Consider the following 17,765-nt stretch of genomic DNA (forward strand, 5'->3'; position numbering starts at 1 on the left):
TATTAAATTATTATAATATCCACGAAACCCCTCTCTGAATTTCACTTTATAAAAATTTTTTGGTATTTGTAGAATAAATAAATTCTCAACTTTAAAATGTTTTCTGAAACTTGTATCTTTCAAATTACCGTGAAATCTGACTAGCTTGTGTTTGATCCTGGGTGAGGTTGGTGGGCATGCATTGATATGAAGTCCTAAGTTGAGACGAAACAACCTTCTATTACTCTCTAGCGATTAATAGTTTACCAGGTGATGTCAGTCATTGGCATAAATACTCCTTAACATTTATACGTGTTTTGTACGTCAACTTGTTACAATTCGTCATCGGTTAAGGTTAGCGGAGATATACTTGGATAATCTTCTTATTACTTAAAATCTACCAGTTTCAATTTGCATCGTAATTCGCTTACTAATTTCAAAACTACTTAAATCCCATGATTATAAATAGTATAGTGAATAAAAACTAAAATATCAGATAGGTTTTTATTCATTTATATAAATTATACGAAAAAATGTCATGAGTTCTTATTAAATGTGTAGGAGATAATCTCAATGTAGTTGTATGTAATTTTCGTCTCTTTACAACATCATTAATGAATTATAAATAGAGATTTTAAAATAGTGTAAATAATCAACCCAACACAATACATGTTGATTAATTGCACGTTTAATGTTCTTTAGTTAACATAAAAATTCTATTTTCTTGAAAAAACAAATTGTGTGTTTATAACTTTTTGTAATCAATCATCAAATGATTTCGCATTGTTGTTAGATGGTTGAACTGAGCTGATAGAAAACATTAGATGCTCGTCAGCATCGTCCACCTGGATTTTTAAGCAACTTGTTGGTCAATATGAGATTCAAAACTTCATCATTATGTCACAGATAGAGCTGTGATACTCCATCTGAGACTTAATTACGAGAGGACTCTGGGTTTTTTATTGACTGATCATCGAGTGGTAACAATGCTATAGGTTACCATTGGTTTTGTCCAGTCATTTTTTTTCGTTCTTCGGCTCTAACATAGTTGTGGCTCTGATAGTAGCGAATGTAGTCTCGTGTTTTCACAATACTTGGTTGAAGCTCAGAGTTGGTGGGAATATCCAGTTAATGTATGAACGATATTTACTTATGTTCGTGGTATTTTGGACTATTATAATTAACATGGCTACCGAACAATATTTACATTACCAATGATTGGAAACTGCTGTTACTCATTATGAAATTGATTTTTTCTGGTTTGAAAATTGGTAGTTGTTAACTAACAATCAACTTCATCAAAAAATACCAGCCACACCCATCATCAGAAACGAAGTCAAGTACAGAAATCAACAAAAGGATCACCATACCACACATAAAAGGTATATCGGAAACGAAAAAGAGACTGCTGAAAGCCTTTAGAATAGGTGTTGTCCACAAACCAACAAAATCCCTCCATTCAATCTTATGCAAACCAAAGGTTGAAATGACAAAAGAAGACAAACCAAACATCAGCTACAAAATAAATTGTGCCAACTGCGACAAACACTACATCGGACAAAGCGGACGCCCTCTTCATCTTCGCCTGCATGAACATCAATTAGCGATCAAACGCCACGACATGTCTTCACTCATATCAATACACGTGGACAACTACGGACACACATTCGACTGGAAAAATGTGGAGATTTTGGACAGAGGCAATTCTCAAAACACCAGAGAATTTTTAGAAGCTTGGCACTCAGGTCAATCAGCAATAAACAAGCACATTGAAATCAAACCAATTTATCAATCAATCGGGAAATGTATGCAGAGACATAGGAACAAAAATCAAACCAATGGCAGACACAACCAAAACGAAGAAATAAACAATGACAGATTTAAGGTCAATAAGAACCAATCAACATCGAGGTGAACAGGACAAGCTGTGAACCACGTGTGGAGAAATGCAAACGCTTCACTTCTACCCGAAGTTCGTGCTGATGATGTCGTTCAGGAGGACGATGAAAGCCCCACGACCAAACCATCTAGCTCAGAGAACAAAACTCTATCAAAGTGAATATATCTGTAGATTAGTATTGCAGAGAGAATTAAAATGTAAGATGATGAAACACAAACCATGCACTTTGCTTACTACCTTATCTGTATTTATCCTTTGGGATATGGAGGTGTAAGTTCATCAGAATCAGTAGATGAGAGGGAAAATGCTTAAGTTCTACAACAATTCATCAAGTACACATATTACTTTACGGAGAACTTATTAAAAATATAAATAGATGTTTTTTGAAATGAATGGATCTGGTTGTATTCCTTTTTATGAACTGGATAGCTTTTTATTGTTCATGGCAGGAATAATAGCGGCTGTTTGAAGGAAAAGTATCATTTTTAAAATAATCTAAAGCTTAGTTTTTTACTGGTTATTTTCATAGATTTTGATATCCTTGCGCTTCTTTGAATTTTGGAAGAATATTCTGTTTCGTTGACCTCTGATCAAGTGTTTTATTGACTTATTCTACATTATTTGATAAACTCTGTCTATGTCGAGGTGTTTGTTGATTGGAGATTGCCCTTAAGAAATTTTCTCAAATCTTCATAATTTCCTCGATCTACAATTTTGAAAATTTTTATGTCTGAGTGTATTAAAATAAGCGTCATTTCATTGCTAGTTTATATTTGTCTATGATTAGATATAAAGAAGAGTAAACCTATTCTAAAGCAGTGCTTTACTTAGTAGATAATATTGTATTAATTTTCTGTGACTGTTTTCTTAGTATAAAATGGGGTAAATTTGATGTATCGAAATGCGACAAACATTGATTACGAGGGTTTCAATAACATTGCTATAACTGTTGCATTATTATTCGATCTGGTTTATCTAGGTGATTTGTAACGGTAAATCGACTAACTAAAGTCGCTCAGTTGAGCTGGGAGTATAGTCGTTTCCATAGAAAAAGGTCAGGATATGGGTTTTTAACTCTTCACAATACTGTTTCTATACGAAATGTTTTGTGTACCGATAAGTTGTTGCTGCGGTAATTTAATTTCTAATTTATCGGGCTAAGCTTTCTACATATTTCTATTTCCAATCCGATTATAATAATTTTACTGGTGAAAATACTCACAAATAAGATTTTATATGCTTATTTTTTTCTCATTGTTATTTTGATTTCTTCGAAGATATTGTCGACTAACAGCATGAGGTTGTGGAGATTATTATGTTTTGTATTGAGATCATGAACTGATTAATGTCAGACCACCATTGAAAACCTGGAAGCACTGGGACTCCTCAGCAGTGCTCATCCACGATCCCGCTCGCCGGTTTCGAACCCAGGGCCTTTGGTCTCGCATCTTTTTACATTTTATCATTAGAAATTCACTTTAAATCTATAAGGTTGATGATTTAATCATATCTATTGTATCAATGACTATTTCAAAGTATGTAAACATGGATATCTACTATCAATGGACATAGTTCATGTTCATTCATTCACCATGTATTAATCAACTACCAGATGCCAATAAATATTATTCTCAAAAGTTCAAAAGTATTCAACTGATTATCTTCGGTTTTGTGGTTTGTATAACTATTTAATGTGGATTTAGGGGTTTGCGGTAAACATTTTGTTGATAATGAGAGATTTCTTAGGTAATTTAGAAATTCTATTTGATTAATAAGTGAGTTTGTAAGATACTTTCATGTATATACTGAATATCAGGACTCAGTGGCCGAGTAGATAACGTGATGGCGTTTGAAGCGAAAGGTACTGGGTTCGAGTCCCAGAGTGAACATCAACTCTGAGATGCAGGTACATCCAGCTGACGAGTCCCAAATAGGACGAAACGCGTGTCAAACTGGATTCCAGTGCTAGCCACTGTCTATCTCTGAATATCTATGTCTAAATATTCTTCAAATAAACAAAGATGTAGCAAATATAAACGATATGTGTATGTATATAATGTGTGGGCGAGAATGACAGTGATTGGTTGTCTTGATGAGTCAGACATTAGATAGGATGACAGGTGTTATATGTTATATATATATTCCCCTATCCTTATTATGTATGGACTGTTCCTTGTTGATGGACACTTATTGATTGACTGTTCCTTGTGTCGGATTTTGGTGTGGAAATATATTGACGTTATAGTCAGGCTAATCTCGTGTTCTTGATCTGAGTTGTGTTGAAGTTCTGTAGAATAGACACTGGGTGGGAATCTAGTGTAGATGTTCGCCTAGGTAAATTAACGTCCCACATACGTGTATAAAGTGAAAGGACTGTTATAACAAGAAACCCCAAGCGTTATAATCAGCATCCTCTACGTTTATAACAGTATATACATACCCGTCTACAAGATGTGAGGTTCAAATCCAATGAAAAAAGTATCATCAATTATGATAAACTAATCTGAACGGTTTAGCTTTAATTAATTACACAACTACTACTGAGTTATTTCATAAATCCTAAGACACTCAAAAATTAATTCAAAACATATCACTATGACAATGTTTAAATAGCTCCCTAATTTCTATTAACCCATAGTCTTTCGAATCTCGCCAACTCCCACCCGTCTTTATAAATCCATCTTTTTTTTAATATTTAGAATAAATGGATGTTTTATTCAAAATTTTTTTTCTTCTTTACATTCGAAATGTTTCATTTTTTGATTGATAAAAGGTGATAAAATTAAATAGATAGATATATATAGATGTATATGTATACTGTTTAATTTGTATCATTTTCTCTTTGTGAAGTAGTTCTTTGTGTATTCTCAAAATGGTTTAATTTTTTAATTAACCCATAAAACCTCGACGTTTGCCAATCATTCCTCGTCTTTTTAGCATAATTCGAAAATAGGTCACTGAAATTTGTAGATATATATAGTAAAAGAGCACTTTGTAATAACCTTAAATAGGAATAATCTTATTAATAGTTAAATTTTAATCATAATAGATAAGCAAAATTGATAAAAATTGTGATGATGAATACATTGAATAAACAATAATTTTGACAGATGGTCGGTTTCGAACTTAGTTCATTAATAAACAACACCGTTTGTTTGTTTGTTTGTTTATTCATTATACAATATAATAGTCGGATTGTTTGTTTTGTTGACTGTACAGATTTCACTAAAGTTTCATATCTTCATTACAAAATTACTTGACGGAATAATTCCGAACGTAATGTTTACCTTTCTTTTTTTTGATTTATATATCATCAATCATATATTATGAATATTCACAATAAGTAGTACAACGCCTCTTTATCGGTAAGGCGTTATCTATTATGCTTAATTAAAAAAGGGAATAAACAGTTTTATTTCATTTATAAAGTTATCTAGTTTATCAGTGATTACTTTGAATCTGTAATGTTATGGTAATTTAACTATAAATAATAAACACTAAATGAGAATTGCGTTTACTATTAAATGTAACAAATTTTTCCAAGTCATTTTATGATGTGTAGGGCCAGTTGAATGTCACTAGGTCCTAGCCAAATCATTCGGCAGTTTGGCCACTGAATATAGAACAGATCCTTGATCCCTGTCAAAGTCAAGGACAACCAACATGCATCAGTTAATTGTACGCCATGGACTGTTCCATGCGGTGGTGGTTACCGCTTGTACCTACTCTAACTCATATATCTCTTTAATAACGTCCTTTGTGTCGTATGGTCTTCAAAGCATCCATAGTACCTTGATACGACGAACAAGTGGTTCACGCTAAGTGTTGACTGCGAGATATCATTTTAACGTTAGCTGTTGGTCACACCATTCCCGTCTAACTCGAGTAAGCCCCCAATAATTCGACAGAGATCATCAACGTTGACGATCTACAGATGTCTACCAAAATCACAATGAAAGCTAAATGAATAGGTAATCCTACTCATAGGATGTAACATCGCCAAAATCTATTACGCAATCTGTCACTTTTCCTTTATATATTACAGTAATTTATATTCTATATTCTGAAACTTTGATAATATTTTAATCTACCGACTCAAACTGTTATATTTTAGTAAGTTACTATTTTCACTTCATAGTATTTTCTCACCAATGTTCAGTGTATCGAGGAATAGTGTTAAGAAACTTAACAAATTCCAAGTTGAAGTATTCATTCTTACCTTTGCACTACAATGAGGCTTTTCAGTAGTGTGAACATAAACATTTAACAGAATTTAATTATTTTCAGCTGATTATTTGAATATACTACTCATAATCAATTGAATGTAACCAAAAAAATAGTCCATGTCAATAAATCCAATCATTTTCAATATTTCTTACGTAATAAAATAAATGGGAAATCTAAATTTCACAGTGAGACTTTAATCTAAAGTCTAATGATTTAAAAACCAGAATCACAATAACCATCATCAAGTCCACTTTTTGATATTATCTCAAACATGAAGAGTTCACAAATTCAGGTAACATTAACGAGTCTATTTAAGCAAAAATAGAGATTAATCAATATTTGGAGTAAATAACAGAACACGAACTCTTACAATTAATGATAAATCTTTATAAAGTAACCAAAATAGTTTTTTTTCTCGAAGTCAGTACATGAAATCTGGAAACATGGCTAATTGTGATATAACACTATGTTGTATAGATCATACTGCTGTGTGTTTAGTGAACCACAATGAGTACATTATTTTCACTTTTCAATTTTGAAGTTATCAATTAACATAGTTTTATTAAAGTTTAACCATCGATATGTTAACCAGAATCACTGTGACAGGTTTCCTATACTAGAGTTTCGAAGCTGTGGTTAATATCTCTCTTACTGTTGAACACTTTAAAGAAGATAATTTTATAAAGGAGGTTTCATTATTGCTTTAGACGTTATTAGAGTTTAGTGTAGAAATGAGTTCCTTATTTGCTCTATGAACCCAAGCTATCAGTGAAATAACACGATACGTTATGACTGACAACGATTTTTCTACACGATTACAGACGTGAATTCGACGGGTAGAGTCAAAATTCTAGGTTGAGGGAATTTTAAGAATGTCAGAGAATTTCTGGAAGCACAGTAACCAGATCAATCAACAGTCAGCAGATATACCAAATTATACCCTGTCTATTATACCTTTTCTAAAAGGTCAATCAACAAACCGGATGGAATTCAATCAAACAAGAGCGTCAACATGAATAAACATGAAAATAATTGGAATCCACGAGAACAACCAATCACAGAAAATGGCGATGTAACAAGCTTTTTCAAGGTTCAAGGAATAACTAATTAGCTTAATCATGCATGAATTTAATGCTGGTGATTTTCTCTACAATAACAACAGACCAGAGAACTTAACAATATCAGTAGGGTACATGATTTTAATTTTGATCATTTTTTGCATGTCATATGTACATCAGGTAGAATTCGAAAATTGGTCACTGGTTAAAAATGATACTACTTTTTCCTAAAATGTTTTGAACGTTCTTCAACCGATGACCTAACTGTCAATTACTTTTGTAATAGTTGGAAGATTTAGTAAGCTTTTAGGATAAATACATCAGGATGCTCTAAATATCTGCAGATAAGTGACTATATTTTGAAGAGTCATGGATTTTATATGAACTATCATAGACTCCAAAGAAATAACTATTGTATTTAAATATCTGCTATTATTCTGGGTTTGTACATCAATGATCCTACTGCTAATCGAACAAATGGAATTCGATCTCACGATGAGAGTTCACTGAGCTAGGATCCAGTGGTTTACATGTCTGAATACAATCACTCCCCGGCATTGCGCAATCATCTATTGACAGAGATGGATAACTGTCTCATACCTCATATGGTTGAAGTCCACCAATCAAGGATTCTGACTGAAATTCCTGGAACTACCTCTTGAAATGAGTAACTAATGATCTCATGATTATCATTAATAAAACTAATATTCAGTACTATAATAGATAATATTTTTTATCATTGGTTTCATTGATTAAAGTATGATTAACAAACGACTCTTTGTTTAGTTGGTTTAAAGACCAATTGTTATTATTTCAAGACACACACTTCTACAGTTTATTGATCCCCGAGTAGTGACCAAAGTCATGTTTGTCTATTCGTCAAGTAACTAACAGACTCTGTAGATCAAGTTACAACCTGGCCACTAGTATGAGTGACTTGACATCATATACAATATTTTGAGATGTTAGGTGATTGGAAGTATTCTTCAGGAAACCCTTTTTCACGAAAAATCTGTAGTTTGAGTTTTAATCACTGAATTATTTAAAATAAAATATTGATATGTCAGTCAATAAATGGTTAAACTAAAGGTATGAACTAAAGAAATCCAACAGAATGTTACTTACAAAGACAATCAGATATATCGATCTCTGTTTCAGAGTTTTGATCACAAAAATTACAAACATCATGAATCGAAGGATTTGAACAACATTCATTCAAAGAAATTTGTTCGCTTAACACGCATCGTCTGAAAACATAAAACAGAGTTGACAGTACATGTTAATTCTCTTTTTTACTTATGGTTAAATATATATGTAACAGTAACAATAATATAAGCATAATTTCAAGAATGTCTAGGTATAAGAACAATTATGTTGACTATAAAAGATCTGCAAACGTGTGGTTTTGTTAACCTTACTTGTATGATACTCTTTAAATGTGTTAAATATGCAGTTTGTAATTAATATTACTGTGGTATGGTCTACTTATATCTATATAAGTAGTATATGGTGTTGGTCAGACATAGAATGTATTTGGGCAGAAGACCGATGAGGAAAGAACTGAAACAAAGCGCAATCGGTAGGAAAATGCACGAACAATGGAATTAGAGAAGAAACAGTGAAGATCGAGACTATTGGTTGTTAATTTGCAAATTAACTGTCCATTGTATGGTTTTCAGAATTTACTGAGATAGTTTGTAATTTTTGCTTGAATGCATTCGACTGTATCAGTCGTGTTCTGTTCACTACATTACCACTCCTAAGTTAGCATGGTGATATATACCTTAGACTGATATTTCTGTAACAATTTTTATATTTACCTTTGAGATTCTGATGTCATTCTGCAATTAAAACATTGAAAAAGCATAGACTTTTTATGGTGTTGATCCCTAAACTATCAAGTGACTCAAGAATCTTAAACTTCGGTAAATCTATAATCTAAAGTTTGGTAGATACTTAAACTCTTTTACTCTATTTACAGAAATAAATATCGAAAAACTGAAATGCTAGTTTACTGGAGGGAGTTAGAAGGAAGAACTGAACAGAGGTTTCATGTTGATTGATAGTTGTCAGTGAGGAATTTCTGAACCTAGTTCTAAATGATGTTTCTTATAAGTTCGGATTCATGTCATACTGTATCTCAATCAAATAACATAATCACTGAGCTTTTTGAATTGTAAACCACTTCCTGCAAAACTGGTTTATAAAAAGTTTCAGGCCACTGTTAAGTAACTAAAAGTTGCACAGCATGACTATTTAACACGCATTTACTAAATTAAAAAACTGTGCAGAGTAATGATTATGTCAAGTTAAATAATGATAAAATATATTTCGTCTAAACAATGGGTGTTAAGAATGATTCATCTTCATAAGCCTTTAACTAAACCTTATAATTTAAAAAATCTTTCTCTCATAAGCAAACTAATCTGCAGTAACTCGCCATACTGGTTTCAAACCCAGCTTATAAATAGTGTAATAGAATTCATAAATTCATTGGTATATGATGCTTATGAATAGTAGTAAATGTGAGTTTGGATGATGACTGAACGAATGGATTGAATCTGAAAATGTGGAGCATTGTGCTTGGACTCATCACTTCTATAATATCGTGTTCCAGTTAAGACATGAATGCCCCAAGTAAGAGCGTGGGTGATTGTTGTTGTAGAAAATGATATTAGAAAGATATAGTTTTTTTCCAATTACTTTTCATTTGACTTTACTCATTCTTAAAAATGAACTGCACGAACGTTTGGAGAACAATCAACCAAGGTAATGTAAATGCATACTTAGTGTAATAACACAAAACGAATAATAAGCATTCAAGGAATCTTATTTATTATATAGAACACCTAAATGATACTCATTTCACCCATACTATAATGATTATTCTTAAGAATCAGAATTGAAATTGCACTTTCACATACTGAGTATAATCTTTACTACAGTCATTCTGTACAGTGATCTTGAAGGAGATAATTTAAAAATATAATTGATGGTCATAAGTTCGAATCTCGCGAGTGCGGGATCGTGGATGCGCACTACTGAAGAGTCCCATAATAGAACGAAACGGCCGCCCAGTGTTTCCAGGTTTTCCATGGTGGTCTAGCTTCAATTGACTCACGCTTTCAACTATGAAATATACTAAAATCTCCACAAAAACCCCTTCTGAAGACTATTTTCCTAAAACAGATTAATTATCTATGTATGGACTTCAATAAACAAAAAATAATGATAATTAAAGAAATGAATCAACTTACTCGCAAGCTGCAACATTGCATTTGAAGTATTTTGCTCTAGATATTGAAATAGTTAAGAAGGCAATGAGCATACATAGAAGTATATAGTCATTTATTCGTTTGTAGAACATGTTTAATCTTGTCTTTGAGTTGTGATGTCCTTGTTAATTGTTTTTGTGAAAACTTTACTTTTAGTTGCTAAAATGAAAAGAAAATATTAAGCAAGTGTTGTTTGAAAATTTTACATTTAACATAAATTAAATAAATGAAACTGTCTAAAAGAGATTATTCTCCGCTGAACTTTTTCCTCATTCTTCTTCAACGATATTGTAGTGTGTGCTACTTATATCGGCACAAGTGGTATATAACTCTAGTCAGGAATAGTATATCTGGCAGCAGAAGGTCCAGAAGATCGACAAGGAAAGAACGGGAACAGAAAACATTTGGTATGAAAATGAAGGAACAATGAGGTCTGAGAAGATTGACTGACATTTGCAAAGAAACAGTCAAGTTTGGTACAGTTTATTGATATTTTGCAAATTAAGTATTTACTGTATGATTCTCAGATTTTACTAAGATATTCTGTAATTTTGCATTCAAATACATTCGAATTGTCGTCACTTGTGTTCTCGTTCAATGCAATACCACAGGTCTCTTTCGTTACTTAGATTAACCTGTTTGAATAGTTTTTTCTCTTTTTTTAAAACTTTGAACTATCGATATAGTATATTATTCTACAAAATCTGTAAGCTTGTCATAAACTCATTTTATTCTGTGATTTTTAAAGAAAATCTGACGACCGCCAACAATGATTAATGTATTTAAAAAAGAAGAAACACGAGTTCTCAATATACAGATTATCAATGTTGCATTCCTTTGAAAGAGAATAAAAATCTGATTTACTAACTTTCCTTAAGAGTCAGGTGAGTAGTTACTAATGAAACAAATAACAATCAACTGAATGGACTGCAGTAGATGCATTTCGAAATCGGTTATCCTCCCTGGCCATTGTTTGAAGGCTTGATCCCATAAAGAACTTTCGAAATGTTCTCTTAAGTATGCAAAAAGATTGTTGGCTGAACCATGAGTTGATTAAGAATACTTCGGGATATTTTGAAGATTTTTGAAGTAGCTAAATTTAAACCCATTTATTAATCATATTTGTAATGGAGACGCTATTGCCACCAATTTCTTTTTCATATTTTTAGCTTAAACGATTACTTCGCATACATCTGAACTCGTAAACTGATTTCACCGTACATATTTCACTGAAAACGTCCAATGATTACAAAAACTTCCATTTGATACTTGAAGTGTCTAGTCGCTTATCTGAAAACGTTTTAATAGACCAATATATATGTCAAAAAACTATAGATAAAGTTGTTATATCTAGAGCTTAGATTCTTAATGTACCGCGTATAACTTGAGCAGTCGAACGCTAGAACCCTCTCAAGTCGAAGATGAGAAGATAGAAGACAAGTAAAAGGAATATTATTCCAAACAGTGTCATATATGGTACAAAACTCTCAAGTATTCATAGTTTTTAAGTAAAAACGAAATCATCATTATAGTGATCCAATTCGCATACAGGGGTTTTTAGCATTTGTCCAACAAGGAAGCTTCATGTAGAGATTCTGGAATATTCTTCCAAAAGATGATTGGATGAAGTTTCTTCGGCTATTTCTAAGCTTATTAGAGCTTCTTCGAGTTCACCCATGGGCTGTCCATACAAAAGTATAACTTCAGTACATGTTATTATTGTATGTAAATTAATCTAACTTACGCATTTATGCACTACTTTCAAACTAGTACTTAGATAACATCTCTTTATACGTAATATTCAATTTTGCCGATGGCTTATAATTTTAAATTATTCTATTTCATTTCTATTCATTAATTATATTTAATGAAATAGATTAGTTTATATTTTGAGGCTATTTTTCCATTTAATTGATACACATTTCCCTCCCCTCCCCCCCGCTTCCCCATATACTAATTGTAATTAATTCAAGTGTTGCAACAATATCTATTATTAATTATTTTCATTCAATCAAACTAATGTTATTTACACAGTATATGATTTACATATAGTTTACTTTATTATAACTTGATTAAGGTTTGCCTTTTTTTGTAACTATCGAGTTGGATTACAAAACTCCAAAAGAACACTAGATAGATATAGACATAAAAAGTGCCGATAAATATCCATGAAACATAAAAGCCAATTGATAATTAAGTTCCAACTGAATAATTTCAACCAATAAATAAAAGTTAAAAGTAATTTACACTTTGTTAACTAGATTTTCAGGGGGGAGGGGGAAGGGTAAGAGAAGAAAGAAAATTTGTTCTTTAATTCATTATGTTATAAAAGGTATTCAGTTTTCATTTTTAAAGATAACAAAGGATTTTTTCACTTTGTATGGTTTATACAATAATATATTTAACTAGAAATCAGTCATGCAAATCAATTGTCTATACATTAATTAGATTATATTAGTTTAATAATAAACAGTTGCTTAAGTCTAATTGAATTAGTTTAACTTGGTGATAAGTAGTTAAATTCATTCATTATTGTTTGTTTGAATCTTCCCATTGATGTTCAGGACAGCAACTGGTCAGTCTCTAATTGGTATATGTGCATACTGTGCGTATTGCATCGATATAGCCTTAATTCACAAGCATGGTAAGCAGAGATGGATAGTGATAATTAGTGGTGATAAGTAGTTAGTTGAAAAGAATGATTATACATGAGATAAAAGAAAATGCATATCAACAATCAGTTTGATATGAGAATAACAGAACTTATGGAAAGTCCTTCAGTGGGATTTTACCATAGATTTTAAAGGTTTTAATTTTGAGGCAGATGTGACAATTTTTTTTTATTAACTATATCAATCAGCAATAATTATCAATATGAATGAAGGAAAATGTATTTTGGATAATGTTTTCCACAATTAAATGTGTATAATTGTTAAAAGTCAACTAAAGAGAAAACTGACTTTCCTTTTGTTCAAACCAAATACTCCTCAAACATGTAATCAGTTTTCTGTTATCTGATCCTGAGCACTGATTAAATTCAGTCCATCAAACCGTAACTTGAAACTATTAAATTAAATAACTTGACAAATGCATAAATTAAAATGATATAGTTTGCTAGTTGGTTAGAGACAACGATCTCTGGATCTTAGTTTTGTTCTCGCTGGCACATGTCGATATGGTGTTATTATCCAGCAAAGAACTTGAAATTGACTTATATTATCGTTATAATGAAAGTTAGTACTAATAAATTTTTATGCCTTGACTGATCTTCTTTGAAACTAGAATGCTTTTGTTTGTATGTTGTAAATCAGTTGATCTTCGTAAATTATAAAATAATTAAATAATCATATTACCTTTCAAAGATTAGCAGAAGGACAATATTTTATGACATCAGTCTATATCATAAATTCTACTGTTTTTATACTTGTTTTAATGAAAGAATTATGTCTTTAAACTGTATGTACTTATGTGCTTTCATAAAATATCTACAACATATAAGGGAGCTAATCTAATTTTCAAAAGTACCAACACAGTAGTTCGTATATTTTCTTTCTGTGAAATTTAAAGATGACAGAGGCTACTACCATAGAATCCATACGTTAAATATGGAGGGGGATGCCATGGAAACAAAACCAAACGTAAACAGTTACGGATAAGTGTGAATGATAGCTGATACTTGTTTGAAGACGCTTTATACAGTTTTTTGAATATTCACAAGCTTAAAGCTTCTAATACGAGAATCAAGGAATCTTTGCTATAAACATACATATTGAATAAGGTGATGATTATTATGAGATAAAACGCAGGAGACCGACGCCATGGGTTCGAATCCCACGGGCGGAATCGTAGATGAGTACTTCTGGGGAGCCCCACACTAGGACGAAACGATTGTCCAGTGCTTCCAGGTTTTTAATGGTAGTCTGAAATTGATCGCTTCATGATCTCAATCAAAAATGTTTCGTGTTGCAGGAGAAAATATTTTTATTCAAATTACTATTCATTACAAACATCTTGCCCAAAGTGGGATATGATCTTTGCCATTTAAATCACATGGTTAGTTTTACCTCTAGCTAGTATTTTTTTTGTGGAAGAAAATAGGTAATTTAAAGTACTTTCAAGTAAATATCACTTCTAAGTTTACATCCCAAATTAATTTTAGTTAGACAGTCTTTAAAAGCCAAGAAGCACTGAACAGATGTTTCGTCCTATTTTGATATTTTGATATACATTCATTAATAGAACAGAGGTTAAACCCAGAACTTTCAGGTTTTGTGGCAGAACTTATTTTTTAGTTTATATTCATTCCTATTTCTAAATTCAGTCATATGTTAGGGAAAATTATCGTTGAATGTTTCCTAGATTTCAATGATTATATAATTAAAGTAAGTTAGATACGTAATTTATAAGCTGAACAGTTTCCCAATGAAAAATTGTATTAATAGAAATAAATATCACATTTAATATTTAGAATAAAACAATTGTTTGATATCCATTGATCATAAGTCAGTTACTTACTGATCTTCCGTTCACGGTGAGCATTTAAGTGGTTGGATTATTAATCATCTTTATTAGTTATACGGAAATTGACTATAGATAGACTAATGAACTTTCACTTAATATTTGGATTGTCATAATAAACTGGTTTTTAAACTCACTGACTTAAATGTCACCTTATATTTATCTGTTTACTTATATCGTATGGTAGTTCCGTAGATATAATAATGATTATTAGGCATAATGGAGTGAGCAGGAAATCTGTATCTTATAGTTATAATTTTCGGTAAGGTTATAAGTTAATGCCATTGATACATTTCAAATTAGAAGAAAACAGAGATTTAGCGCCTCTTGTTTTTAACAGTTCTTCAGCTATGTCCAGTTTGTGGTGAATACTGTTTTCAAAGTATTATCATTTAAAGTAAATTTTACCATGATCTGACATCGACTCAGTGAGCTAAAGATATTCATTTCAAGCAACATTTAAACAAAGAAAAGAAACTGTAAGTAAATAATACATTAAAGGAAGCAATCAATATTAATTTCAGAAATGTTAACAATCATGTCAAACCTAAATGTGGTCACTGGACACATCATGAATTGTATGCATATTAAACTTGTTTATAAATGATTCCTTGTCTTTGATGAAATAATCTATAAAAAAAAAACGAAACCTGGTAACCGGCTTTTGTAGTGATTCAGCTGAATTCAGGATACTAGAATTAGTAATCAAATCTCTTTTGAATTGATAGAATTTGATTAGTATTAAAGACTAGATAATAAGATATTTATCAATTATTAGTCATCAATCGATACAAACATCATGATACCAAGTTGTGCAAGTCACTGTCCTTACATCATAGTATTAATTTTTCTAAATGTGGTACTGAGTGATAACTATACGGAAACGTTCGGTCATACAAACTAATAGAAGTTTTGATAAGACCCAAGTCAAATACCATCTATTTATCCACTTGATCATTATAAATAAATATATATGCATATAATTTTGATCAATGTTTATCACGGAAATAAAATGAATTTAATCTAATAGTTAAGTTCATCAGTCAGTTGATGCTAGACCACCATGGAAAACTTGAAAGCACTTTGAAGGTCGTTTCGTCCCATTGTGGGACTCCTCAGTAGTACTCATCCATGATCCCGATCCACGAAATTCGAATCCAAGACCTATCAGTCTCACTCGCGAACGCTTAACCTCCAGACCACTGAGCTAACATCCAACAATGTTAATGTCTAACTTCAACCAATCATCCATGGCGATCTAATTTCAAATGATTTATGAACTTAACTATTAAATTATACCTACTAAAAAGTTAATTATTATTTATTTCAGTGAATTATAATGAATGAAGATGAACTTTAATATTTGTATTTAAGAATCATTATTTTTTTATAAAAAATTCCAAATAGATAAATACCAATGAACTTTCGTGATGCTCATCATTATGATGATGATGATGATAAATATGATTCCCTTTGCTTTTCATGTTGCAAACAAAATTCTCTTTTTATAATTTAAAACCCCCCTCATGTAAGATGACTTATATATACGTAACCCATTGATCTGGGTAATTAACTAAGAGAATATAAATTATTCTCTCGTAAAATTATGTACCTATTATTATCATCATCATTTTACCTGACTTATTTCTCATCTTCATTTAAGTGGTAGCTTATTGAATAAATAATTTTAACAGATTTAAAACCCTACCTCTATTTTAATTTAGATACAAAAAGTTAAAGAACGGATTTATTTTTTGTTTATGCCTAGTTACAAAGTTTGTCAATAATTTATTGTTTAGTTAAAAGACTTTTTGATTCATCATCAAGTCTTGGTAAAAATTTCTAAATGTTTCAAATAGTTTAAATGGTGGAGAAGATTTGTAGCTCAGATGGGTAGAAATCTACTTCTACCCGAAGTTTGTGCTGATGATGTCGTTCAGAAGGACGATGAAAGCTCCACGACCAAACCATCCAGCTCAGAGAACAAACCAACATCAAAATAGTTTAAATGTATAACATGAGGATATGATTTAAATGAATTCATATATAACTCAATAATTATTATCCATTAAATTGTATACAAATTGAAAATAGAATGGATATTCATAAGTAAACTATCCATTTGATAAATACTCATAGAGTTTTCAACATTGTCCAATATTCTTTTTGTTGAATAATAAGAAATCACATGTCAACATCCATAATTATCTTAAATTATTACTAAATATCACATCATTTGTTCATTTGATAAAGTTTCATCAACCAATGACTAAAAAGTTAGATACATTTAGTATTGCTTGTTTGAATCTTCCCATTGATGTTTTTAGAACTGCAACTGGTCAGTCTCTAATTGGCATATGTGCATACTGTGTGTACTGCCTCGATATAGCCTTAATTCACAAGCATGGTAAGCAGAGATGGATAGTGGCTAGCAGTGGAATCTAGGACACACGTTTCATTCTATTTGGGACTCGTCAGCTGAATGTACCTGCATCTCAGAGTTGATGTTCACTCTGAGACTCGAACCCAGTACCGTCGCTTCAATTAAGGTATATCGAGGCAATACGCACAGTATGCATATATGCCAATTAGAGACTGACCAGTTGCAGTTCTAACAAGACTTTCGCAACATTGGGGCTTACGCTGCTCGAGATGGTTATAGTTGTTTCCTGCCCACAAACCAGTGACTATCAGGACTCACTACCCCCAGTGGATAACCCGATGCGCGTCTGAAGCGGAAGGTACTCGGGTCCGACTCCTACAATGAACATCAACTCTGAGACGCAGGTCCATCCAGCTGACGAGTCC

The 17,765-nt window shown here is 31.8% G+C and overlaps 1 protein-coding gene and 1 non-coding gene across 2 annotated transcripts; one reads left to right on the forward strand and one right to left on the reverse strand.

The window, feature by feature from the left end:
* Positions 1-3,699: 3,699 nt before the first annotated feature.
* Smp_tRNA_00627_Gln_TTG.1.1 lies at positions 3,700-3,766 on the forward strand. Its single transcript has one exon. It is a non-coding gene (tRNA).
* Positions 3,767-4,768: 1,002 nt separating this feature from the next.
* Positions 4,769-10,531, reverse strand: Smp_154970 (hypothetical protein; the record flags this gene model as incomplete). Its single annotated transcript, XM_018794556.1, has 3 exons — positions 4,769-4,836; positions 8,290-8,411; positions 10,422-10,531. The coding sequence occupies 3 exons, from the start codon at positions 10,529-10,531 to the stop codon at positions 4,769-4,771; spliced, it is 300 nt and encodes a 99-aa protein (XP_018648957.1).
* Positions 10,532-17,765: the final 7,234 nt, after the last annotated feature.

This window comes from Schistosoma mansoni, chromosome 1, assembly GCF_000237925.1.
Source record: "Schistosoma mansoni strain Puerto Rico chromosome 1, complete genome".
Lineage (NCBI taxonomy): Eukaryota > Metazoa > Platyhelminthes > Trematoda > Strigeidida > Schistosomatidae > Schistosoma > Schistosoma mansoni.